At 41.2% G+C, this 27,353-nt stretch overlaps 1 protein-coding gene across 4 annotated transcripts in view; it reads right to left on the bottom strand.

Moving 5' to 3' along the window:
- Positions 1 to 10,447: 10,447 nt before the first annotated feature.
- Positions 10,448 to 27,353, bottom strand: part of GAREM1 (GRB2 associated regulator of MAPK1 subtype 1) — an 83,647-nt gene continuing 66,741 nt past the window's right edge. For all 4 annotated transcript variants that reach the window (XM_077352509.1, XM_077352510.1, XM_077352511.1 and 1 more), the window contains 3 exons: positions 18,700 to 19,869; positions 15,291 to 15,457; positions 10,448 to 11,734 (listed from right to left, as the gene is read on the bottom strand). In XM_077352509.1, coding sequence (XP_077208624.1) covers positions 10,828 to 11,734; positions 15,291 to 15,457; positions 18,700 to 19,869 — 2,244 coding nt within the window. In that variant the 3' untranslated portion in view covers positions 10,448 to 10,827. The remainder of the gene's footprint in view (positions 11,735 to 15,290; positions 15,458 to 18,699; positions 19,870 to 27,353) is intronic.

Genomic DNA, 27,353 nt, shown 5'->3' with positions numbered 1-27,353 from the left:
ATTTAAATGCCTGCCATAACAGCTGCTCCCTGAAAAGATAAATTTAAAATTTTATAAATTTTGCATGTGTACTTTCAACTGTGCAGAATGAAACTATGCAGTTATGACATGTAACCTATGAATACTACCTTGAGTGTCTTAGTACTAGGCCAAAGACTCAAACGTCCTTTTGACTAGCTTTCATAACCGTGGAGTGACTATTTATTTTGTAAAGACAAAGCTGGAGATGATAATATCTATGAATGAATCTTCCCCTTTAAAAAGGAAATAGTGGCCCAGCTGTTCTTTCATGTCAGTTTCTCTGATGACAGATGGGATGGCAAAATGTAATTCTCCCCCTACTCCAGGAGAGTCTGGCAGTTAAAATGGACCTCTAGGCCCAGGCATGTTATTGTCTTTGTTTTGTCAAGTCTTTTGAAAGGTAGTTGCCCATGGTTTGTTATGTAATTAATTTGCATGTTATTATATACTTTCAAATTTTCTTTTGTATACACCAAGCCACTCCTTGAGATGAAGTGATGTTCCATTTACACTCCAGAATGTTAAGACAATATTGCTGGGAATGCTAGTGGAAAACCTGTTCCATGCCCACATAAGTTGTGCCCATTCACTTGTGCCTTCATGTTTTTCATTCCTTCATCTTTGGGGTTTGTCTTTTTTTTAAAAAAAATGAGGATCATTCTGCACATCGGAAAAAATAGCGTTAAACCAGCTCCATGGGGAAACACTATACAAAATCATGCCTCTAGCCATTTTGCACCTCCTGGATTTCTTGTTTCCCTTTGCCACCTTCTCATGCTTCTAATCACTCCCCATGCCTGCTTGAAATGGCGAAGGAGAGGAACGCACTACAAATACGACTCTGCCTGTCAGTCAAGCCACACAGCCAATCACCTTTCTCCATGGTTTAAAGGGCCTGCAATGTAAGCTAATGTTTTTAAATAGTAAAACTTCTCCATTGCTATGCCTATGCATCATAGATGCATAGTGCTTATTTTACTGCAACCCCTTTTGATTTATGAGCCTTGAAGCTTTAATAAGGTAATCTTATTCCCGATTTTTTTTTGGGGGGGGGAGGGCTAGAGAGGCATACTTTTTGTGTTAACTGGTGGGGAAAATTTTTTTTTTGCTGTGCCTGGATGATTTAACACCTATTCATTGCTCCAAGCAGTTTGGTTTTAAAAAGAAAAAAGTCCTGTTCCTGGGAGAATGGAGAGGGAGGCAGGTGCAAGGGTGGGCACTGGAGGCGGAGATAGAGCTACTTCAGCTCCACACATTTCCTTCATGTGTGGCTTCCTGGTTGCTCTTCTTTGCTCATGCTACAAATCTTGGGGGATCCACTTTATGCAATTCCCCAAGTGGTGCTTTAAAATGGAGGGTGTTGCTGGGACACTGGATGTTGATGACGTCATGCAAAACGCCAAAAGTATGGTGTCAGCAAGAGGTAAGCATTTCACGATATTTTCTGGGTGCAGAATGGCCCTGACTTTCCTCTTTGGCTGTATTGAAGCAAATAAAACACAAAACCTTCCTGCATACTCAGTCCCACAATTATAGCAGCAGGCCATTTAAAAAGGAACTTCAGTGCAGCAGTGCTCAATAAGATTGCAGTAGAACTGCAGTTCATTTAAAGACCGCTGTATAGAAATTTAAATAGGCCTTTCTGAGACATCTGGCTGATACAACTAAGAGGGTGAAGAAGCCTCATCACCTGATCAGACTATCTGGTGCATATTTGGCTTGCTTTTGTTGTAGCTGTGAGCATATGGGAGAAACAGTGTTGTTTTGTTGTCATGTTCAATGGAGTATTTAGGGTATTGTGACTGTGGCTCATGCCCTGGACAACATATGTAATGGGGGTGTACTGGGCCTCATCAAGCCCCTGCAGTTAGTGGGAACCACACACCCTGACTGGCCCACACCCAGTGACATCTGCCATAGTGAATGGAGGACAACTCAACAGTGCATGCAATGGCCACAAGCAGCCTGCTGCCCGTCTGGCCTTCCCTCTAGCATGGGCAGTTTGATTATGGGCCACCCTCTCATGGCTGCCAGTACCGTCCCACCTTTCCAATGGTGAGGATGAGACAAGGGGCTTGTGGCCTGAGATACCCTTGGTGGGGATGCATGAGGGCTCTCTTTTTCAGCATACCAATGGTACGCCACAATTCCAATTTTGGACACCAACGAGAGGCGTTTTGGCAGAAGTGCGCTTATTGGCAGCTGAGTATGGCATTCACTCATTTTGCATAATGCAGCTTCTATGGCAGCCAAACGGGATGTCTAACCTAGCTATTCAAAGAACTCAGAGATGGAAATCAAAAGCTTACATGTCAGATTCAGTAAGATTAGATTTTTTTCCCCTGAATACCATTTGAGCCATGACACTTGGACATTCCACGGTAGTGGGAGCTAGCAGACAGGCCAAAGACATTGGAATTAGGGGCATAGCTGGGATTATATCCCCCTCACCAATGTGCCGCAGCATGGTAGAAGAGGGGTATTGTAGAGCTGGCTCCTGTCTTCTCTCCATCAGGTTCTGAGGGCAGATATCTGGAGCTCCTGGTGTTGAATTTGGGTGAGAATGACTAAGGCAAACCCAGGGATTCATTCTTAGGCACAGAGTAATTAGGGATTGAAATAGGGTGAGTTAATATCAAGAGTCAGGATTGTTTGGTTAAAGCTTTTACAGCAGAGTCTGGAGGAGGGCAACTAAGTCCCTTGAAAAAGAATGGCGCAGGCAGAGCTGTTTTGAAGTTGGGGTTTGCATCCCACATTAGGCAATTTGATTTAATCTGTCTCATCTCTTTAGGAATGATGGGGTCCATCTCTCTCAAGAGGGATGTGACTTATTCTTGGCAGATCTATGTCAGGACCTGCGTGACTTTATAGTTCTCAGGTAGGGCAAGGCGTGTTAAGTGAGGCTAACCCCCTTGTTTGGCAAAGATAAAGTGAACTGCTCATTTAGGCAGGGATAAGCAGTGAGCACCCTGAGTCACTGGGTGTGATGGAGGGCGTGTCCTGATCAGGCCATCACTCATTGGATGGCAGGATGGGGCTTGGGAAGGGGCACCTTTGATGCTGAGCAACATCTTCCCTAAGCTGGTAGTGGCTTAACATGGTAGGGGACTGGACGCCTCTCAGCACTCTGTGTGCTGGCAAGGATAAGCAAAGCCAAAGTACCCACTAGCTTAGTTTGAAGCCAGGGTGGATTTACCAAAACAAAGGCAGCCATGACAGGCTGCCTAGTGTAGCACACCCTCAATTAACTATTAGCATAATTAACTGATGACATTGTTCAGGAGGTTTGAATGAATTTAAATAAGCTAGTTAAATGCACACTGTTGTCTCGAGCCTTCATTTGAGTCCTGGGGGCCAAAGCTAACCACACTACATATCATTGCTAATATAATGCTTACTAGGAAAGAGTGGGAGGACTTCATGTGAGTGAGAGGAGGACGAAACATACAATCTCCTTGTCAGCAGTACTAGCATCAAGTTGATATCTGGTCTTTATATGCATTTATGACTGTCAAAGTCTACAAGTAGTGCTGGAATTCACAAACTATACATTGTAAATTCTTGCCTATATGTTTTTTTTTAAAACCTGCTCATAGTTTTATTTCAACTACTTGTAACTGAATAATCTCTCTGTTGAATCCCTAGTTGTTAATTCTAAACTACCCATTTTAACAATGAAATAACTGAGCTGTACACATTTCAAATATCATGAAAATAATATTTTAATATACAGTAATATAATTACAATAAATCATGGACATTTATTCATGTACATTATAGGGTTATTTATTTGCACCTTGTTTAAATAAACATTTCCCACCCCTAATTTTACAGAGATGTTCAAGCCAACACAGACTTTCACACACAAACATTGAGTTTTACAATATTCACTAAACCAATAACTTGGAGGTTGTTCAGAAATATATATTTTATACACGGAAACCATTTGAAGCTGAACAGCTAATTCCAGAAGTTACTTGGTTGATACAAGCACAGTCTAAGAATGGCATTTTGCCAGTCATTTTATACTTCATTTATTTCCAGATTTAAAACTATTCTATGGAAAGGCTCTCCCCCCTGTCTAGATATTTAACTAGGCCTGGAAATAGTTTTCACAATCTAGAAATATAACCAAGGCAATGTTATTTCCATCTTTTATTTGGGTTCTCTTATGAAAGAACTGTTTCAATTAAAGGTAATCTCATTTTAATTAAAGGTACTATTCATTCTATAATTTCATTTCAAAAACATTTAAACCATGGAAGTTAATGTTCAAATTGCAACTGCCCGAAATATAATACTAATGATGGTAGGAAAGCAAAGAGGCCCATGTGCCAGTCTGGGCATGTAGGCAACAGCACTACATTGTTATGTTAACTTTGAACGCTGCAGTCTGTACTTCACAATGAGTTGAGCTGGATTCATGCAACTCAGCCATTCTCTAGCACCTAGATGCAGCTTGTTCCGTATTTCTAGATGGCAGACTTCTAGTTCCCCTGAGGCCACACACACATATTATTCAGATGTAGAATTAAAGTTCAGGTTGGTTCCTCTCAAGCTACTTAACAACTATTGAACTAGTATGGTTAAGGCACAAGTTTTTACGCTCTAGACAACATCAGGTCGGACTACTACAGATTTTCTCAGCCCCGTTGTGCAGGTCCCACTCATAGTGGAGTATGCCAGTAATGTGAACCATGTGAGACATGAACCTACATCTCTTTAGGATGTCACATATCCTAAAAGGTTTGGTCAATCTCTCTATACTACAACCTGTATCTGAAGTAAATTTCTTGCATTAATATACTTCAAAGTAGTAGGGAACCAAAGATTTCCAAAGAAGAGATTTTTAGGACTAAATATTTTAGCTTTTAAGGAAGGTTTGTATAGACTTTTTTATCTTTTTCAAATTAAGCTGTTCCCATTATAAAATTAAAATACATAACGTAATTACCATAATGTGGCTATGACAAAGCAAAATAAATCTAGTCTAACTCACAACGTTTTAGCTGCAAACAGCTTTTAAAAGTGCATGTACCGTATATCATTAAGCAAGTACTCTAAAACTAAGTTTTTATCGCTAACAGCCTGATCCAGTGCATGCTTACTTGGAAGAAAGTCCAGTTCAGTGGGGCTGCTCCCAAGTAATGTGCTTAGGATGGCGGCCTTCCTGTATAAAAGGAATTGAATAATACAGAGCAATTTATGAGGACTTTGGTAAATTCAAGAAACTACTGCAACAGGTACATTATGGTGGAACTAATTTCTCCTTACTTTCTTCTCCTGAAGATAAACATATGTGAAAACCTGTTGGGAAATATTTTTTGTAATCTTTGTTATATTTTGTTCCTGTGCACATGAAAGGGTTCCAATAGAAAGGAATTTAGCCATCACACTGTTCCTAAAGGGAAAAGTTATATAAATACAGCTCTTAGCCAGCATTTTAATCTTGATCCTTTATCCAACATACATTTAAGATTAAAGGCTGTTTCATCAGAATATGTACAGGAGGTTGTACAGTTAACTTCTGCTCTATTCCAAAGGAACTTTGACAACAGGTTCCTTGTCCAACAGGATTCTGAGTTCCACCTCCAACCTGCATTAGGAAAAGGCAGGGAGAATCCTGCCAAGTGTTCTGGGCTCTTCTCCTTGTTCTGTTAGTGGAATACCACCATGGAAACATTTTGGTAATTAGTCTCTAGTTCAGCAAGAAGGCAGATCTCTGAACAAAGTGGGGCTCTGCAAATGACACTGGGGGCCTTTTGTTACATGGAGAAGTTTTGATCGATTAGTACCACTTATTGCAACCGTTATGAATTAGTGTGAGTCTCTCTCTCACCATCAATGGACGATCATGATAAGAAACTTCATTTTGACAGACTGGAATGGGATTTCCTTTTTCAGTCTTTAAAATTTTTGGAATAGATGGTTCTTTATTAGGAATGATATGAACTATTACTCTCCATCATGTGCTTGTCTGCAAGGAAATGGAATACCTCACATTGCCTGTTAGCTTCCAGTTGTTTCAAGGCACACATCAGGGATGCTCCTATCTGCGTTGTTATTTGCACTAAGCACTGAGCCATTCACAGTTAAGGTTAGGGCAGGGGTAGTCAAACTGTGGCCCTCCAGATGTCCATGGACTACAACTCCCAGGAGCCCCTGCCAGCAAATGCTGGCAGGGGCTCCTGGGAATTGTAGTCCATGGACATCTGGAGGGCCGCAGTTTGACCACCCCTGGGTTAGGGGGGTCTAGAGAAACTCTGTCTGGGTGGAGCAGAATTCAGAATAAGTTTCTATGCGAACAATATCATGTTATCTGTAACTGAGTCTAAGTAATCAATTGTGAAGATTTTATGAATTGTTCAGTGCTTCTGGCTATAATGTATCTATCTAAACAAGTGAGTTCCAGCTCATGAAATATGAGAACTGAAATAAATGTTGATTCAAGTTGGTAGCCGTGTTGGTCTGAAGCAGCACAACACAACAATATCAGAGTCCAGTGGCATCTTTAAGATCAACAAAGATTTATTCAATGCATGAGCTTTCGAGTGCAAGCAGTCTTCCTCAGACTATGAGTCTTGAATAAATCTTTGTTGGTCTTATAGGTGCCACTGGAATTTTGCTTTATAAAGCAAATAAGACAAGGAGACTGGTTTACAATGACTATAGACCAAGTACTAACAACATTATTTTCAGGCCTGGTGTCTGATTTTTGCAAAAAAAAAAAGCAAAATATGAGTATGATCATGGATCTTATCTTGGCAGCCAACTACAAAATGACTGGAAATCAGCTGTACATTTGAAGATTTAGATTAGTAAATTCTGGCTGATCCACTCAGTTACTAAAATTGAGTGAAAAGGTGTGCTTGAGACGTGGTCAGCAACAGAAACCTAACTTTTATGCGTCATAGCAACGGTTTCTAGTTTATTGGCTGCAGAAACTAGATTATACATTAAATGTTTAATTGCTTTTTTAAAAAAAGTATTAAGAAAATGATTAATGTTGCAATAGATACCTTTTCTCTAGCTTTCCCCCCTCTCTTCCTTTTAATTTGTATGATGAGGATCCTTCCCCCACTCTCACATGTATACATTTATAAAGATATTTTTAAAATAGAAATTTTGAACGAGACAGAACTGAACAAGGCAATGTAGCAATGAGGGGTAAAAACATAGGAAGAACTACATCTACAGTTTCAAATAAGAGTTACTCACAACATACAAAGGTAATTGGACTTCATATGGCCACATAAAAAAGCAATGGACTAGAATGAACAGATGGGGAGGAGGAGACATACTTATTTTGCCCCTTAATAAATGCTCCAAAATGTTGTAGCACCTAGTTTCTTAAGCATGAGAACCTTAAAACAATAACTTGAAAGGTAATCCAAAATTGTAACAGTCAACTAGCCTTGACACAGAGTAAATCTGTGGTCTTAAACCAGTTCTTTCAATTGTAGGTAGTCGCAAATAAATGTCAGTGAAATTAGATGACTAAACAAACCTATTAAGCCATAAGTGAAGGACTGATTAGACTTTGATAAACATCAGAAAAGCTGTGAAATAATGAATGTTAAAGGTTGCCCCAAACACAGAATTGATTTGCTTCAAGAGAAAACTTGCTCAAATCAGAACAATCAACCCCCTTTCTTATTAAGAAGAGTTGGTTCTTATATGCCACTTTTCTCTACCTGAAGGAGACTCAAAGTGGCTTACAGTTGCCTTCCCTTTCCTCTCCCCACAACAGACACCCTGTGAAGGAGGGGAGGCTGAGAGAGCCCTGATATCACTGCAAGGTCAGAACTGCTTTATCAGTGCTGTGGGGAGCCCAAGGTCACCCTGCTGGCTGCATGTGGAGAAGCAGATAATCAAACCCAGCTCACCAGATTAGAAGTCTGCACTCCTAACCACTACACCAAATTTACAACTCGGAGGCACTTGTCAGTAATTTCTGGGTTGGATCCTGCAGAAAATATCATGGAAGGAGCAAAGCAGATCTTTCCCAACCTCCTCCAAACCCCCCCCCCCATGTGGTTTTGGAAAACTTTGTGAATAAAATATACCATATTATAAGGGGCTCCGGTAAAGGTGAATTAGATGAGATTTTCTTTGCCTTCTCACAGGAGTACTGTGATCACAAACATTTCTATAATTATCTGACTACCACCCAATTATTCAGGATTCTCCTTTCTTAAGTATGTGCCTAGGGGCAGCTCTAGACGGTGTGTACACAAACTACCAAGTAAACCAACGTCCAAGTCAACAGGTATGGACACAGGGTGCAAGGCAGCAGTTATACAAAGCTGACCAGTATGCCAACAATAAAAGTTATGCCGTCTATAATCCTCTGCTAATGTTCAGTGTTTTCTTTCTGCATGCGGTCTTCGGTTAATTCTTCTTCAGCTATCTTTGGGAACAATAGTGAGATTATAGTAAAACAACACTGCAACAAAGCCACACATAGAAATTAGATCTGATTATTTTTGCCTTACATGCCAACATGAAATCTTTTATCCTGGCTGTTCAACCCATGATGAAAAAACAGTGGAATTAGAAGTGGTATGCCAGACTCAGATCCGCCCTCAACCAAAACTTCCTTATGTTTACTGTCTACTATAGCAAAAAAGAACATACCAAGCAAGATTGGGGGGAAGCTAACTAGTCCACTGCTCTTAAATAAGCACAAGAGCAGAACTCTGTTAAAGACATCCACAGTCGCCTTCATGAACAGGAATGCTGCCTCATAGCTAGGGAATGCCTTCGCTGTAACCCTATGCCTGGCACCAGATTTGTTGATCTTTCAGTGCCACATTAACACCTGGTATTTTCCTAAAGTTTGCTTTGATGAATGGCTCTTCTTACTTGTACAGCTGTTGACTGCTTCCATATATGATAGCTTTTAAAACTGTTTTTATTGCTGTGTTTGAGAAATTCTATTGCTGCTGGATTTGCTTTGCTTTAACTTCCTGAGGTCTTTTATGGATGTTTTACTGTGTGTTATTATTGTTGAAAATGTGTAAATTGAGAAATGCAGTATAAAACAGCATTTAAAATGTATACCTCAATTTTCTCATCCCCAAGGAACAAATGGGCTCAACTCACCTTCCCCCAAACTTTAGGTTAGCCTTTATATTCCGTAATTCCATTTAAAAATGAAAATCACAGCAGCAAAGCACTTGGAACTGTTTCTGAAAGTAGTGCACTATGGTATCACCTCCTAAAGTTATCCTGCAATGCAGACCATCCTCTCATTCTGCATGTTAGACCAAAGACAAAGAGAAAATGATCCCTTTTTGGCAGCAACAGCAAGGTATCAAAAGTTGTTCAGAACATAGAAAGGCATTTGGGTTATCTGCCAAATGGTTGTAAAAACAATTACATTCAGATTGCTTATTGTCTGTTCTCTACTATTGATGAATGACTGTTAAAAAAAGTCTTTAATATAGTATGTTTATAAAGGATAGGTTGCATCCTGACCATTTCTAGTGGCAGAAATTAACTTTCCTGCCTCCCACTGAAAGTCTCCTCCTGGAGACCTGAAGAAATGACAAAGGAAGAAAGTCAGTGGTGGAAATTTCAGATTTAGTCTGAAACCAAACGCTTGTGTATGTTTCTGACCCTACATGCTATGTAAGACAACTCTGAAAGGATCTATCAGCTTTGATCACAGCAATTTCTAGGGTGTATTGAACAATGTCATGATAAATTAACTTGGAAATTTGTACTAAGAAGGAATTGGATTGCTAGGACAACTCATCAGATTCATTCTAAGGGAAAGGGAGCCATACAAGATTCACAGATGATTCTCTTAGCCTACTGACAGTCTTGCCTCTCCCAGCTCTTCCTCCTTCCCAACTTATAAAGTGGTAATGACTGAGCACGATGCAGCCACAAGAGTGAGGGACCAGGGAATAGAATATATGGTGTGAACAAGGCAGTGATGAATCGGTGCTCAGTTTATGGGAAGCACAGTAGGGGGCTCTTTGTGAAATCTGTATGCTCCACCCCCCTGAGCCTCAAACATGATTTCTAAAACTACTAGGTTACTCGAGCACAGGAGCTTGCATAGGTTTTCTCACCTCCAACAACTCCTATAAGAAACAAATAACTAGTGACCTATACCGTGAACTTGTTTTCCCCATGAGAAATATGCAGCACCTGGAGGTCATAATGAGCTAAGCAAATTGTTATTTTTATTTTGCTTTGGGAATTTTGAATAGGAATAAGGACTCATCAGCACATGTTATATAACAAGAAATCTTATTCTTATCCCAAATAAGGTATGCTTAAATGAATTGCCAAAAAAGATTTCATACCTGTGTCTTTTACAGGCAACACTGCAAGAAAACAGTTATTAAAACTGTTAGAAGAAGTGAACACTTTCCATTGGATAAAGCAACATTAAAGGCATGATACGTAAGCCTTCAGAATAAAAATCCCAGAGGAAATGCATTTATTGATAAGGACACAGAATAAACATATTTCTGTGCTGTTCAGCATTGCCTAATCAATAACAATAAATATATGATGTCTTAGTAGACAATGTAAGTACAAATTAAATTCCCTTTCATGTCCACTGTTTAGCAGCTGCTGAATGTTCAGGGATGCACAAGGCACACCTTTATGCTTCCACTAGGTAGAAAACGTCTGCTGACCACTTAAAGTATCTGCATAGTAAGGTTTTTTTTTCCTGCTACTATTTACATACACACACGTACACAATGATTTTAGTGCAAAAAATGGGAGATACTGTTAGCCCTGGCGCTTCTAACACATCACTGAGTGTTGCTGAATGGTTTAGTACTACATTTTTGGCCGCCAGCCACTGATAAACTGCAATATTTTCTTAACTTGTAGTTTGCTTAGCTTGAAGTCCTCAGAAAGGATCTCTTCGTTCAACTGAACGAACAAGTTGCCATCAATCTTCTCAGTAACAAAAAAGGATACAACATCCTCTGATAAGCCTATAAATCTTAATGATTTAGAAACTTCTTCTATAGAGAGCCCAGACAAATCTGTAGGTGGCTGCCAAGGAGAGCCATCACCACAAGACCTTGGTGCTAGCTGAAGATGAAGAGGAGATGAGAAAGGATAGGAAGCTGCAAATAAGTCCTGCCTGCCCTTCTGACCAAGATACTGATCTTCGGAAAGATCTGGTGAAATTGTTGGAGGCTCTTCTTCAGCACCATCTATTTTGAGAGGCAGTGGACACAGGTCAAGACCTGGCTTTTCATCCCCTAGTTTTGGTGCACGAGGAGGTAAGGCAGGGCATGAGAGGGACTGCAGCGTGCTACTTACAGCAAGACTTTTCTCATCAGTGCACTCAAGAGAGTAACTCGCAGACTTGGGGCAACTAGAAACAACACTGCTAAACTCTGCCGTCACTGGCAGTGCTCCCTCAGCTGGAAGCTCACATTTGTCAAAGTCAAATGTAAAGTGTGCTGGACAGTTTCTCTTTGGTGTGCCAGGAGTCTTCTGCCTTGGGTAACTGTAACTCCTGCTCGGATCCAACAGAAAGTCACTTCTATTAAGGTCCTCAGCCTCACCAGAAAAGTGATTTGGCCATGACAGTCTTGAGGGCAGGGCAGAGGGGCTTCCAAAAGGCATTTTGCTGCTGAGATCCTTCCGGTCAGCTTTCATGGTGCCACAGGGATAACAAGGAACAGGAGCACTTTCTGTAGGATTTTCTGCATCTTCTTCTGCAGTAGAACTTTTAAATTTAAGGGAAAAAGACAGAAAATTAATATAAAAACTTCAGCAGTTAATTGTCATGTTAGGATTATTTTATTTTGTCCATCACTCTAATATATTCCAAAGTGTTTTTTTTCTAAATGAAACTTAAGTAGAAGTTTCTGTGCAGCATAAATTAAAACTTAGAAATTAGACCTGGTAATGGAGGGTATCAGAAGCAAAATAATTCCCTTTGCATGGAGAGTGTGTAACTTTATTAAGGCTTCGGCTTGCATTTGATAGGCAAATACATAAGCAACATCCTTATCCATTGTTGTTCCTCTATATATTTCCGAAACAGCCTAGGGGGTGGCACGTGTCCGGCTGTCCAAGTTGGAATAGGGCCAATAAGGGTGCAGCCAGCTTTGCCCTGATTGACCCTGCACTTGCAGCTCCTGCCCTCCGTTCCTGGACTCTAGCCTCTTTGCTCTCAGATGCCTCAGTGCCTGAAGCCAGCAGCACGTACGGGGAGAGGCCCTGGGCAAAGGATTGTGGTGGAGGGCCTCCTAACGAGGGCCTCTTGGCCTGCTAGGCTGGGTTTGCTGACGAGGGCCTCCCGGCCTGCTGACTGCTCATTAAGGACTGCTAAGGAGCCAACTAGCTGATTGCTAAGGAGCTCTGTCCCGGCCCTGCAAATGAGCTGCCCAGCCCCCGCCTGCCCCACTTGATCTGGGTGCGAACTGCAGCCCAAAGCCACCTTACGCTGTTTGGCCGTTCTTAGGAATGGGCTTTGAAGCTAGTCATCTATAAAGCAGCTCACTATGTTTTCAGTGCCTGTTCTTAGAAATCATATTAGGACTGTCATAGAAGGACAGAAGACTGCTGGATGTGAGCTTTGAATTTTGTGATGGGACAGTTGGCACATTCAGGGGCCTGCTTTTTTTTTTTTTTTTTTTTTTATAATGATTTTTTTTATTTTCATAAAGATAGAAATATAATCATCATTTGAGAATATACGACCCCACATTGACTCCACAGTGATATAAACTTTTGCCCAAAACTCTAAGAGCCATGAGTCTAAGAGCCGTCCGCATTTCCACTACATTAAAAAAAAAAAAAAAAAAAGGCCTGTTTAGATATACCTGCTTTTTAATCAATTAAATTTAAAATAAATTGGCATAGTGCTAAAGGCTCAATAAAGAACCTGAGAAATTAAAATGCAAGATTAGTTGAGCACAACAGTTCCAATGTTAATGGATCTAGAGGGATTTCTCCACAGAGCATACCATAGCCCTGTTTTCCCTTCTCCTGAGCCCACATTCAGGCATGGCATCATGCCATTAAACACGCAGTTCTTGACTGAGTGGCCTGGACTGAGATCTGGAAGGCACATAGTAGTCCTGAATGCCTGAACATAAACCGAGGAGAAGGAAACAAGGTTGGGTTTGGTTATTATGCCCTCAGGCAAAACTTCCCCACTCTATGTCCATATGGGAAAGGATCCCATTCGTAACAAACATCTTCTTGTGTTGCAATATTTTTTTATTCTCTATTTTCAGCATGATATTAGGATCAAAATAATCTAATCCTTCCCCCAGTTATCCCCTGAAGCCACATCCCCAACAATTCGGCTTGGCTCTCACTGATCTAAGTTTTATTTGGCAGTCACTTTAATAGACTGACACTTCTGCCTTCCGCAATGTAACCCCTGAACTGCTGCACATACCCAGAATAGAGAAGAGTTAGACATTTATACACTAATTTTAAACCCCTTGTTAAAAATGCTGATCAACTTCCTCCCTCTAGGACATTTCCTGCATGACATTTCCCACTTATAAACAACTGGTTCCTTCATTTACACTTTGACTCTATCAATTGGTTTAAGAGAATAAGGTGCAAATGCAATCTATGCCAATGTACAGAGGTGCCTGTAACCACCAACCACCAATCTAGTTTTTCTGGCTGATATAAAATATACCCAATATAAAATGTCAAATTTCATTACAAAAGTCTTTAGCTGGGGAAGATTTATATGCAAAAAGTTCCTGCTTTTGCAATAACTTCCTACCATATCCTATGACTTCGCCATACGTGAAAGCTACTGAAATCCAACTCCTTCCCAAGACAGCATCTGACATTTGCTGCAAGATAGTAATTACTCCCCTTTGAGGAGGTAAAAAAACTCACTCCCATGCTAGACAGGTTTTACCACATTTTATCATGTCAATAAAGCTGCCAAGTTAGAGTACTCTGCATATTTGTCTAAGTGTACAGAAGACAGAAACCAGCTTGATAAAAAATATTTGAACTGCAAGCATGAAGCCCAGAATCAATCCGATTAACAAGCAATATATTTCAACAGATACCTCCCCTGTCCCAATTCAGTCAAGACTCTAAGGAAGATACAAGAATCTTGGATGACAGAGAATTCCCCCATTTGCCTGGAAATTCTTGCCACATATATCTGTATAATATTCATGTTTTTATTCAAACAACGCCTGAATTATGCACAGTTCCCCATCAACCAGAGAAGTTACTCTTACCAAATCAAGCCATCATGCAGATCAGTACTATCTGCTTTGACTGGAAATAGCTCTCCAGAAAAGTGCCTCTCTCCTAAACCTAACCATCCAATTTCACGTCCCTTCTTTCAAACAGAAGGAAGTGAAATGGACCACTGAACTGGCTTGCTGCCATTCTAGCCTTACAGCAGGGTATGCATGCCCATCTGCTGTAAGCTGCAAGCCCTTTCAGCATTCCATTTTGCTTCCCCCCTTTGGAAGGGGGAGGGGCTTGTCAAGCTGCTAGGTTTAAGTGGCTGGCAGCCATTTCGGTCAACAGTGGGTGGGCTCACTCCAAGCCATGCAACAGCCTCAGAGCCAGTTTGGTGTAGCGGTTAGGAGTGTGGACTTCTAATCTGGCATGCCAGGTTCGATTCTGCACTCCCCCACATGCAACCAGCTGGGTGACCTTGGGCTTGCCACGGCACTGATAAAGCTGTTCTGACCGAGCAGTGATATCAGGGCTCTCTCAGCCTCACCCACCTCACAGAGTGTCTGTTGTGGGGAGAGGAAAGGGAAGGCGACTGTAAGCCGCTTTGAGCCTCCTTCGGGTAGGGAAAAGTGGCATATAAGAACCAACTCTTCTTCTTCTTCTTGTGGAGCTGAAAAAAAATTGGCATTCATGATTGCTTCTTAATCCTAATACCATACCAGCAGTGGGATTTGAGGAATACTGGGAAATGCCAATATTTTTCAGGTTCAATATACCATTGGGGTTTTTTTCCATGTAATTTTCATAGAATACTGTCATCAATTAAAAAAAAGGTCTCCATGTGTTTATTTAGTCTTCCCTAAGAAGTTGGAACACTGACCGCAATTCATCATTAGTTCACACAGTGACTATTACCCTATGTATATTAAACCTTATGTATGTTATTACAAAATACGTTAGTTTAGTAAATGTATAATGACTAGAGAAATTTTGCACAAAATGAATACATAAACAAATAACTTGGAAGGCTACTCGCTTGGGCTGACACCAGCCTCGGTGACTGAAACCAGGCTGAGTGCCAGATGGAAGCACTCCATACTCACATGCTGTGCAGCCCTGAAGAATAATACGACAGAGTGGGGCTGGGAGAACGAGTCTGCTGCTGTGCTGCTTTGTTCACTCTAGGAAGAACGGAAGGACTGGTGGACGTGGGCTTTGAATTGCGTGGCGGGACAGGTGGTGCATTCAGGAGCCTGCATTCCTCTCTAACCTAGATGACAATACACAGCACACTCTAAAGTACTTCATCACAGTAAGAATTCCAGTAATTCTTACAGCAACCCTATTGGTCCCTCTATTCAGATGGACTGGAGAACAGCAACTTGCCTAAGTAAATGGTTTACTTTGTAGATCTCATTGAGTCTTAGGGGTGTTACAGAACTAGAAAACATTCTAGTGAAGATCAGCATTACATACCAGAAGTGCAATAAAACTGGACTCCTAAATTAGAGAACACTGCAATAAAAACAGTAGAATACATCCAAAAACCAAGTTAATTTTACTGAGCATCCCCCTTTATACCCACCACAACACCCTTTATAAAAATACCCTCCTGAACAATGGCATTCCACACATTTGGCAAACACTAAAAGCATGGGGGCCTTCTCTTTTGTAAAAAGGAACTTCTTGAATGACGCTGAAGGCTGCCCTTGTACTACTGCCTTATTCCCGATTGTCTTATTCTCATTATAAAAACTGCTTCATGGTTGAAGAAATATTGTGGGTATGAGGCTCACACCTCATACCCACAGCTGCTGTATTGCACCAGCTTTGTTAAAATATGTAAGATAATAATGTTGGGGAAGCCAGATAAATAACACTATTTGATTCAAGAACCAGATGGTAAATTCCTGTCTCAGTTTTTAAAGATGACAAACACAAAACACATCCATGGTAGCCCAACACCTAGGAGACTTTTAAAAAATCCAAGTACTGCCAGACTATTGTTTTTTATGTGCTATTGGCAGCAGATCCCCATTCATAAAAAAACATACTGAGCTGGCCTGTTTATGTGATACCAGCAGAGGGCACACAGTAACCATGGAAAAATGATCCTGAGTTTGGCTCCTACAAGTGGACTACTCATCTTGATCAGAGGATAGTTCTTCTGCCTTCACTGGAAAATCTCATATTTGAAAGTGTTATGAAACCACTTCTTCTCAGCAGGAACGGAGAACTTAAAAATGTTTAAAATTATAGTTATTCGTTTCCTTTAAACTACTAAGTGCAAAATGAAAATGACTGTACCTCAAACGAGAAAAAGAACAGTTACTTCTGCAGAAGATGTGATAGAAGTTACAGACACGGACAGAATCTCTCTCCCTAAAATAAAGCTTCTAAACCAGTGAGACATCCCAAGTTATCAAGATTAACCTGCTCATTTACTGTCAAGCACTGAGATACGATCAGAAGGACAACTGCCAGAATGTTTAAAATGGTGACTAGGCAAGGTGATCTGAACATTTATACAGTTAAAGATGTTGCAGGGTTGGACAATGTGATCAAGCTAAGGGTTTTGAAACTTGAAGTTACTCTTCCATACATGAGTAATAAATACTTGATTTAGGGGGACTGAAAAGAAAATGGCTGAGGTACATCTCTGAAAAGCCAGAAGAAACAGACCAGCACAGGGTGACTGATATCTAATGGTCTGAAGATCAGCGAAAGTTTTGTACTTGCATCATGTCTTCCTGATGTATCCGATGTATGGGTAGTGGCTGCTTTCCAACATAGGTTTTTAAGAAGGGGAACACACCATCACAAGTGACAGGTACTAAATTCAGTTTTCAAAGAGGAAAGGTTTTAATCTGAACAAGGAACATTAATTACTTCCTAGGGCATCTCCACTCTCCCATTTAAGAGAATAAAAGCTTAGCGTTTATAGCAGTGGTCCCCAACCTTTCTGAGGCTGGGGACCGGCAGGGCATCGGGCCGCGCCTGCGCGGGCCATGCCCACGCACCGGGCTGCGCCCGCAGGCCGCACCCGCACGGGCCACGCCCTGATTCCCTCTCCCCGCCCTCCCGCAGTAAGAAGCTTCCCGGGCCGCAAGCTTGCGGCCTGGGAAGTTTTTTACTACGGGGGTGGAGGGCGGGGAGAGGGAGCCGCGGCCCGGCACCATGGCCTTCACGGCCCGGCACCGGGTGGCGGCCTGCAGGTTGGGGACCACTGGTTTATAGGAAAACATGTGCATATAAGCTACTGTGTGTCCAAAAGCTATCACTAATCTGTTCCCCTCCCCAGTAGTGGATAGAAAGTTACCATTAATGCAAAGCTTCGTTTATTTAATGTGCACTGGTAAAGGTAGGTTTACAAGGAGCTATTTTTGAAATCAGTTACATACATATTGAATCTGCCAACTATGGCTACCTCAACAGATGCAGGCTTCGTTCTTGTCTCAGCAAGTCTTTTATTGTGAACTATATGGAGACACTCTACTAAGGATTCAGGTTTTTTTCAGGAGACACTCTACTAAGGCAGATATTTGAACCTACACACAATAGTTTATTTTACATTCACACATCACAAGTTCAGATGCTACTCTGTGGCCATGTGGAGATGCCAAATCAATCCCCTATTTTGAATGAGGCGAGTAACATGCTTGAAACTGCAAGGAACTATGAGATAGTATCTGGGTTACGAAAGCCCCATTGACACTGTGGCTGGAACTGCCTGTCCCTTGCATAGACAAAGGTATATGTGGATCAAGGGAATGTTCGTTGGCATGACAATAACACTATGGCTGGTTAGATCCAGTTCCCTTTGAAATCACTAACTGTATGAAGGACCGCAATTGAATATGTGTTTTAAAACTGAGTATTAGGCAATGATGCATATGATAGAATTAAAACTCCAACGTTTATAGCCTTTATAAGTATTAACACCCATTGAAGGGGTGTTTACACGATGAAGCACTCTATGTGGACCCAGAACCTATGGCCCCAGTGATCCATGTGACAGTCACCTCTAGGATTATACTGAAAAAACATAATTGCTATATTTTCAGTCACTGAGCATATTTTTCTGTCTAGTGCCAAATACGGAGTATACTTTTTATACTCCGTAGTGGATATAATCTCTGCTTCAAAGAACAGTACAATCAGCATTGCATTCAGGGAAGAAAACTGTTAATGTGTATAGGTCAGAAAGACGAGGAATGGAATGAAAAACCAGCAAAGGAATTAAATCACATCCTTAAAATGAAGTACATACACTGCTTTTGGGTGTTTGTGGTTTGCTATTAAATCAATTTTATATCACCTAGATAAAAGAATGAATAACATCTAAAAAAATAGTTCTTCCGTGATGGGGATTAAATTTATCCCTTGCCAACCCTTGATTATGAACATACTTCAATTCTTCTTTTCTAATTCATCCAAAATGGATAAGCAATTCTTTCAGATTGAAATCTAGACACACCAAACCCCTGGAGGAGAAAAAAGAACATGACTTACTGCTTCAGATTTTGGAGGCACAGGTGGTGGAGGTAGGGAAACATCTGAAGACTTTGATGCTACCGTTGATGCTGGGAGAGAAGAAGTACCACACTTGGACCGGAAAGAGCTCCTATAGCTGTCATACTTGTTCTTTTCACTTTGTGTGCGAGTAAGAGGTTGATCACTTGCTTTCCCACCCCCCTGATACAGCCACAGCTCTTCATAAGGAAGTTCTGTCTTGGCAGGTAAACACAGCGGTTCGTCACCAACTTCAGGAAAAAGGTAGTCACTGCTACCATCACCTGAGTCCTGGTACTGCAAAGCATCATGAGAAAATAAAGCCCACTCATTACACAAATCCCTACAGCCATGAAGATTCACTTCGCTGTTCCCATGCAGGTTGTTTCCATAAACACACACTGAGAGGCGGTGGAAGGACTGGGTCAATTCATCTCGAGCATAGCTAAGAGAGTTGGGTACGTGACTGTGACCAGAGCACCGACTTTTCTGGGGGCTTTTGCAGTCTTCGTTCCAGTCTGCTTTCACATCTCTCACAGCACGGGAATATTCATCTATATCGAACTGCTCTTCGCAAAGGCCAAACCAGTGGTTGACGAAGCTTTCGTGCCATATCTCCCCTTTCACAAGGCTTTCTGGGAGGGAAAATTTGGGAAGAGCCAAGTGCAGTGGGAAATGCATTGGAACTATTTTGTTACAGTGTAGAGCGCAACACACCACCACAGTCTTGGTTTGAATGTTCACAAACTTGTACCGGTGCCCTTCACGGACAAAATGTAAGTCATAAGGATTTCGGGGAGGAGGGCTTGGCACAGTCACATTCACGGGCAGCCGTGTTTTTTCTACAATATTGCGGATCGTGTGCTCGCCTTCTTGCATTTGCAGCTCCAGGGGACTGCGTGTACTGAAGCGGCCCTTGCACTGAAAGGGAAGGCTAATGCTTTCGTTGGTCCTGTGGTTCATGCAGATCAGGCATGGCATTTTTCCTTTGCCTAATTTGCTGATGGAATTCAGCTTCCCAAATTTTTTGAAGATGGTGTTGAGCCGTGACTTTTCCTTTGAGGATTTTGCGTAAAGGATTTCTGCTTGTCCCATTAAAGTCAGCTCATCCCCAGTGCAAAGTGTGATGTTGAAAACCTCGGTGTCCTCATTGCATTCACCAGAAGCAACCTGCAACACAGTAAATTTAAATTTAGGATGCTTGAATAAGCCACCTTGAATACTTCGTTGGTGGGATAAAACATTCACATACGTACAGAGAAAGAGAGAACCTGTAGATAATGAATAAAAATACTAGAGTTGGTGGTTTCTTTAGCTACAAGGTTGAGAGATCACCATAGTTCCTGTAACCGTCCTCATTTTGTTGCTCTTCCCTAACACAAAGAGAATGAATTTCCATAGCAATCTGTACACTGGGCAAGAACTTTACTTATCAAGGGAGGGAAAACATACAAAAATATAATGACTTTAGCAGTGGAACTCATTCTCCAACACAGTGAACACATGGATTCTAAGCTCCTATTCCCAACATGCTGTGCCATGCAAGTGCATTTAATAGCACACAGAGATCTGGATATTTCCCCACTTCATTCACACTACTCTCTTGCCCCTGTATAGCTCTGTATTTTCTTGACTTAAAAGGTGGGGCTGCAACTCAGTGATAGAGCATCTGCTTTGTGTGCGTGCGGGGGGCTCCAGGTTTCTCCAGGGCTGATTCTGCACTTACTTTGTCTATTCCATTGTGGATCCTGCTGAATTCAGACTGATTTGTTCATTCTCTACCCCCCCCCCCCACTGAAACAGAAAAGTGTTCTGCTCAGGATGGGGAGGGAAGGCAAGCGCAGCAGGAGCCTCTTTCTTTTCTTGAATGGATGGGGGAGGACTGGAGACAGCAGAGGTGGGGGAATAAATCCAACAGGCAAATCTCTCCTGAGAGAAGTTAGGGCTTCTGGAACTCCTGTTGAGAGAAGTTAGGGCTTCCCCTTTAAGGGAAGCCTTGCAACCTGGGAATGAGGAAGCCTTTGAACTGATGCCTGGCCAATCAAGGCTTTTCTACCTCATTGGAGGCTCGGCAGAAGTTATTGTGGGGAAAGCAGACAGCTGCACGCTGATTCGTGCCGATTTTTCAAATATGGAAGGTTTTATCCACTCCAGCATATTGTGGGGGAAAGGTAGGGCCATTCTGGATCAATCATGCTAGTTGCAGAGAGAAAATTTAAATTGCCCCAAATCAAAATGGAAATCACATTCAGTGTAGATGGCAGGGATTGAATCAACCTGGGATTGGAATAAAAGCTCTGTGCAGATTCAGCCCAGGTTGAGGAAGCCTGATCTAACTTCTTACCACAAATAAGACAAGTAAGAAGCTCATGGAGAAGGCACAGTCCAGATTTTTAAGAGCTATTTTGCAAATACCATTAAGCGTTTCTAACGTGGTCACCTGATTGGAGACTGGCATGGTCACTGTGGAGGCAAGGCTTTGGATTGCAGCCATTACTTACTGGCTGAAGCTGACTACCTCATCCAAGGGTATAGTTAGATTAGTTTTGAGAGATAAATATGTGTCCCTTTGGGTGAGGTTGGTGAGAAATAAACTGGGTTTCTTTGGCTTTTCTGAGCAATTTCTTTCAGCTGTGAATTATCAGCAAGCCGAGGTCTTTGTCAGAGAAAGAATATAGAAAGGCAACATGACCTGAATTGAACTAGAAGACATCTAACCGGTAGAATAGAGTTGTTCTAATGGCATATTTAAATAATTTAGAAAATCCAGACTATCAAAGAGCTTTCACCCTCACTAGACATGATGCCTTATCCTCCACTGTACTAGAGGGTAAATATAGGAGGATGTTCTGGGAGGAATGCTTATGCAAATGTGGAGATGGAAATGTTGAGACTGTGGAACATGTAATTTTTGAATGTAACCTGTATAAAATACATGAATCTTTTATAGATCCTATCTGCCTAGAAACACTTGGGAGAGACAGAATGTTTTATTTAGCTAGAATGTTAGAGGATAAGATCCTAGAGATTACTTTTAAAGTGGCTAAATTTGGTTGCCTGGCAATGAAGCTTCGGAAACAATGGCTAAAATACTGCCATACTCCCCATAACTAGGTAATATATTTTACTGATTGTTGTGTTGATTTATGTAACATATTTATGCTGTATTTTATATTCTGTATGCAATGCTATGCTTTTTTATGACTGGTCTTGGACTGCAAGAGAATATATTCTATTCTAACCACAATTTCCAGAGACACTGGCCTTTCACATAACATAATGATACTTGTGGTGTTGTTAAGTTGCAACTGACTTATATGGCCCCAGGACCAAGTAGTTTTCTCGGCAAGAGACTAACAAGGACACAGACTATATCTGAGACAGATTAATGTTTATTTGGAACCCTGTTTTGGTTGGTCATTTCTTCTTTTTGGTGTATCCACGGACCAGCTTGCCTTCTATGCTTCTTTAGGATGGGATATCAGGCTGCTACATTAGGTTACTCGAACATGTATTTTTTGATATTAAATAAGTCAGCTTAATTAAAGAGATTGCAAAAGAATGACAGAATCCACAACATTTGCCTTCTGTACTCTCAGGGATCAGAGTATTTCCAGTGTTACGGCACTCGTAACAGCTCTGAAGCGGGGTTGCGAAAGATGTCGTCCTCTGGGGAGGGACCGCAGCCGCCCCGGTTGCGCGTGGCAGTTCTTCAGAGATCTCTCCGGCTGTTGCTCACCATGCCGAACTCGAGTCCTCGGGCCGCGCAACTGTCTCGGATATTGTACTGATATTGTACCGTCCCGGCCGCTCTCTGCATCCAATAAACCTTATGAGGTTTGGGTTCCCCCCCCTGCATCGTAACTTTTAGCCTCTCTGTGGTGTGTCTGTGATCAGTGCAGTACAGCTTGGCAGCCATCTGTTCTTAAAACAGCCTCCCGCATGCCTGGTTCTGTACAGTTTTTGCACCCCAAATGAGTCAGAGCACTGCGAACCCAAAAAACCCTCCTTCCCAAACCAATAGGAGTTTGATTAGGATAATCCCTTTTGCTGCAATGAAATAGTTAGATTTCCAATGTTATTCTAGTCTCTTTACAAGATAGGTCTTCAACAGTACATGTTATGGCTTCATTCCCTTCAGGAATTGTTTGAGTGGTAGCAAATTCAAGAATGGTAGACATGTTAGATAACTGAAGCCAAAACAACAGAGAGTATTGTGCAACTTTACAGACTAATTTATTGTAACACATACATTAGTACAAAAACAGAATGAGGTAGGAGTATTAGAGAGAGGCTAGACAGCCCAGCATTCCAGGGCACAGGTGTGTAATATTACTCTACAGAGCACGGCTGAAAAACAAGGTTCAGTCCAATCAGTAATCAGTCGAATCAGAGTGGGTGTAGACCACTCCCAACTACTGATAAATTAGCAAGGTCAGATGAACAGGCGTGGAGTGCAAAAAAGATTAGGAACCCATCTCAGAGAGGGAGGGCACACCTTCTACCACCCTTCTGAAGATTGCACAATACATGTATGTGCTCCCCAAAGCTAGTTTATCAAGCCGTGGTGCTCAGTTTTCTCACTTTAAAACTCTTGATTAGCAATGGTCCATTATACAACTCAATAAACACAGTTTACTAAAGCAGTTTATATTATTTCTTCTTTAAAACAATATAAAAATGCACTAAACAGTCCCTTAAATCTTTGAAGCAACCATGTAGCAAAACAAGAGAGAATGGCTTACCTCTACTAGGAGCCCCTGATAGAAAACCTGAGCCACATTTCGCACTGCTTCAGTATATGCTCTCTGCCTGGCTAATAGCTCAGTTCTAGAATTTCCAGAGAGGAAGTTGTTCAAACATTATGTTATCTAAATATCCTCAACACAGCCAAATGCGGAAACAATCAGCATCTTATCGTATGAGGCACTCATTCACAATTCAGACCATGGCAAGGCACCAATTTGAAATATTAATGTTAGAGGACTGTATTCTTCTTGTTGGTGACTTACTGATCTCTCTCTCTCACTCTCACTCACTCACACTCACAGCTTCAGGTAGCATTAATACAAGTATCTGCCACACAAAAGACATCAATATGCAAGATAAGATGCATTTGTAACCTGTGAAAAATGCACATTCGCAGAACAGACATTTGTACTTTCTTCACAAAATACATTCTGCATATATTTCTTAAAATGCAATATCCACACAGGAGCTATGTTGTGTGGCAGACCTCTTCTCTGTACAATTAGAATGCCTATTTTTCTGTTAATGTATCAAGAAATTAACACCTCCCTAAAAGCAACATTTTATTTATTTATTTTTAGATCACCTTTCTTACTGAGACTTAAAGTGGATAATGCAGTGTAAGTCAATGCAATCAACAGGAGAATCCATCTGATAAACACTATGGTAGGACTATTATAGCAATCTCATATAATCAAGAAAGCCACTGCAACATTATAATACTGTTTATGGCCCCAGGCATAAAATAAAAATCAATTACACATAATGAAAGGCTGCTGGAATTACCTTTTAAAAGATGGACTCTAGAGATGCAGGTTTATGGACATCCCAGAGGAGGGATTTCCACAAACAATGGAGCTGTTAAGGCCAGCTGCCTCTATTAGATTCCTTCCCTTGGCTAGTGACTAGCCAATCTGCTCCGGCAGATTCAAAGTTCTGGCCAGTACGTGTCTAAAAATTGTTCCAGATGTTCTTTGTGAGCAACTTACTAACTCGGAAAAGGTTCCACTGGGCTCAGTTGAAAACCTACAGAGAAACTGGTCCAATCAGGCCCATCTTCTTCCCTTTTACCCTATGTAACAAAAGAACATTCTCCTCTTCGTCTCAGCCTGCTTGATTTTACTGACAAACTACCTTTACCTCTCAATGATTTCCTTATTTGAAAGAAGCTTCCACTGAAAACCACCCCTCCCTCCCCGACCATATGTTACAAGAGAAACAAAAACATGACCAGAACAGGCTAAATGACTATCCCATACCATCTTCATCCCAAAATCCACAGTATTTACATCTTGCCTGAATTAAATTCTTTCAGTCTCTCAGGTTTATTTTGTCAGGATTAAGCTTCAGTTTGTTCACCATCATTCAGACTTTTACAGCTTCTGAACCCTGATACAGCTCTTCTATCACCTCCCAGAGTTTGATAGAAGTGAGAGACAGATCTAGGATACACTAGGATAAACAGCAATGTTGTTACTAGGTGCTTGTGTAATGTCACGGAAGACTTCCACTTTGTGGTGATCTGGAGTGCTTATGGCAAATCAACAGAAGGCAGACATCTTACTTGACTTGACATGGACACCACATAAAAACCTTGTTTATCTTAGCAGCTGAATGTGGAGATGTGTCTGTTCCTGTATTTCATGATTGTCAACAAATGTGGGTGTATAGATTCTAACATCTGAAGTCAGTAAAAAGTGGGGTTAGAACTGGGAAAGCCAGGTTTAAATTCCCATCCTGATAATGATCTTGGGCCAGTCGCCTAATCTAATTTGCAGGTTGTTGTAAAGGTAAAATGGAGGGGTGAATCATGTACAGCAGGGATGAGCCCTTGAAGGAAAGGCAGGATGAATATGGCATCTTATACAAAAAAACGATCTTAAGGCTTCCATACAGAGTTGCAACCCCAGGGCATGGCCTGAACACAGGTGAGGCAACACACTGAGGCAAAGGAGAAGGTAATGAATGAATGAATGAATGAATGAATGAATGAATGAATGAATGAATGAATGAATGAATGAATGAATGAATGAATGCCAGTTTTGTTATTTTGCAGAGAACTGGAAAGTGGAAAATTGTGTAAATTTCAAATGTTTATTTAAAGGACAGAGGTAAAACGTGAGATATAAGGAGAAATCTCCTGGAGATCTATAATTATTCCAGTACAGGAAGAAAAGTTGAGTCAGCTATTAAGCAATGGGAGTGATTTATCTTGTGGCTTCACAGCAGCTAATACATTGAAATAAAATGCTGGGTACCAGGAATGCCTAATTTATTTCTAAAAGAGAAACTGTATTTAACACCTTTAACAATAAGTAGATTAATTGAGTAAAGAAGTTACGGCGGTTGCAAGATTTCCTCTGAACTCACAGCATATAACTGCAGTGAACTTGCTTTCTTTTAGAATGCTACAAACAGCTATCATTCAGTACAGTGGCATTAATCTAGGAAAAGAAATGATTACATAGTCTCCAATAGCATTTTATTCAGGAAAAGACTTATGCAGGAATACTGCATCCTATGCCTTGCCCACAGTGTAATGCCATGGTCAAAGCCTCCTCCATTAACACCTTTCAGCAGTGATTGATCACCACAAGAGATCAAGCCTCCAGTCTGCTTGGTGTGACCTCTCTACTTACAGGACAATTAGGTGGAGCATTTTATGTACTTTGCTAGGCAACGTTTGCTTAGAGAAAAATATGTTTTAGTATCATGAAAGCACTAGCAGTTAGGGACTTCAAGATGTAGGCCAAGAGCTGAGGAAAACTTTGGTTAGTTCACTTGGTAGGAACTTTCACCTGTTCCAAGTCACTTATTTCTAATAGAAGACAACAGCTAAATTATGGTAATACCATCTGAATTATGAAGCTCACGTGGTCTTTTTTGACTTCTGTGCTGGAAGAAAGGCTCACCTTTCACAAAAAGGATGTAGAATAAATATTTAGCAGGATTCACTGATAAACCAGTTTGTGAGTACAGGAATGAGCCTGGTTGATTTTCAAGACTCCTGAGCTCCCTCTCACTTCTTTCAGCCCTCAGAGATTAATCAATGACTACACTCACTGACATCCACCCAGAAAACGTAAATGGGAAGCCAAAGAACTACAGCAGCTACTTCTCCCTTATAAGGTTCTTGCTTCTGCCCTGACCTGGATAGCCCAGGCAGGCCCAATACTGTCCAGTTTTGGAAGCTAAGCAAGGTAGACCCCAGCTAGTATTTGGATGAGAGATCTCCAAGGATCTGGATGGAGTTCTTCCATGGAACACTAGGGGTCATGATGCAGAGGCAGGCAATGGTAAGCCACCTCTGAACATCCCTTGCCTGGCAGCCAGATAATCTCCTCACTACAGAAATTCTTGCTGATTCTCAGGACGATTCAGTACCTGCTAGGCTAATGGCTACCGACCACAATGGGACCATTGAAAAGTTCTGTCTGCCCCTTCTGCCTTATGTTGTTAGAAATGTTAGTTTAACCCGCTCTGGGCGTTTGTATTACAGCATGATTCTAAAAAAATATTATGCCTCAGTCCTCTTTAAGGGTTCTTTTTGCTGGTGATAGCTCGCCACTTAAATAGGGTACTTAGGCCAACAATGTGATCTTATTTCCTTGATTCATTTGGAATGACCTCAATGCATACATTCAAAAAGATAATGTCTTGTAGATTAAGAATTATTCCCTTAGCAAAAACATGCATCAATACTAGATTAAGTAAGCCATTTGTCAGAACAAACTGGAATGGTACGATTCTTCCAAGAGCAGATGCACTACGAGTCCTGGTTGTTCTCATCTCTTACAGTTTCCTGTAACTCAGATAATGATTATTTCCCAACACATTATGTCTGAAGTTTCTTGACCAGCATCCATTTAAAAATGTCAAGTATACACTTGCTACGAGCTCCTACA

Source organism: Paroedura picta, chromosome 9 (genome assembly GCF_049243985.1).
Source record: "Paroedura picta isolate Pp20150507F chromosome 9, Ppicta_v3.0, whole genome shotgun sequence".
NCBI classification, from domain to species: Eukaryota; Metazoa; Chordata; class Lepidosauria; order Squamata; family Gekkonidae; genus Paroedura; species Paroedura picta.
The sequence above is the reverse complement of the archived record's forward strand: the minus strand, read 5'-3'. Positions and strand labels throughout refer to the sequence as shown.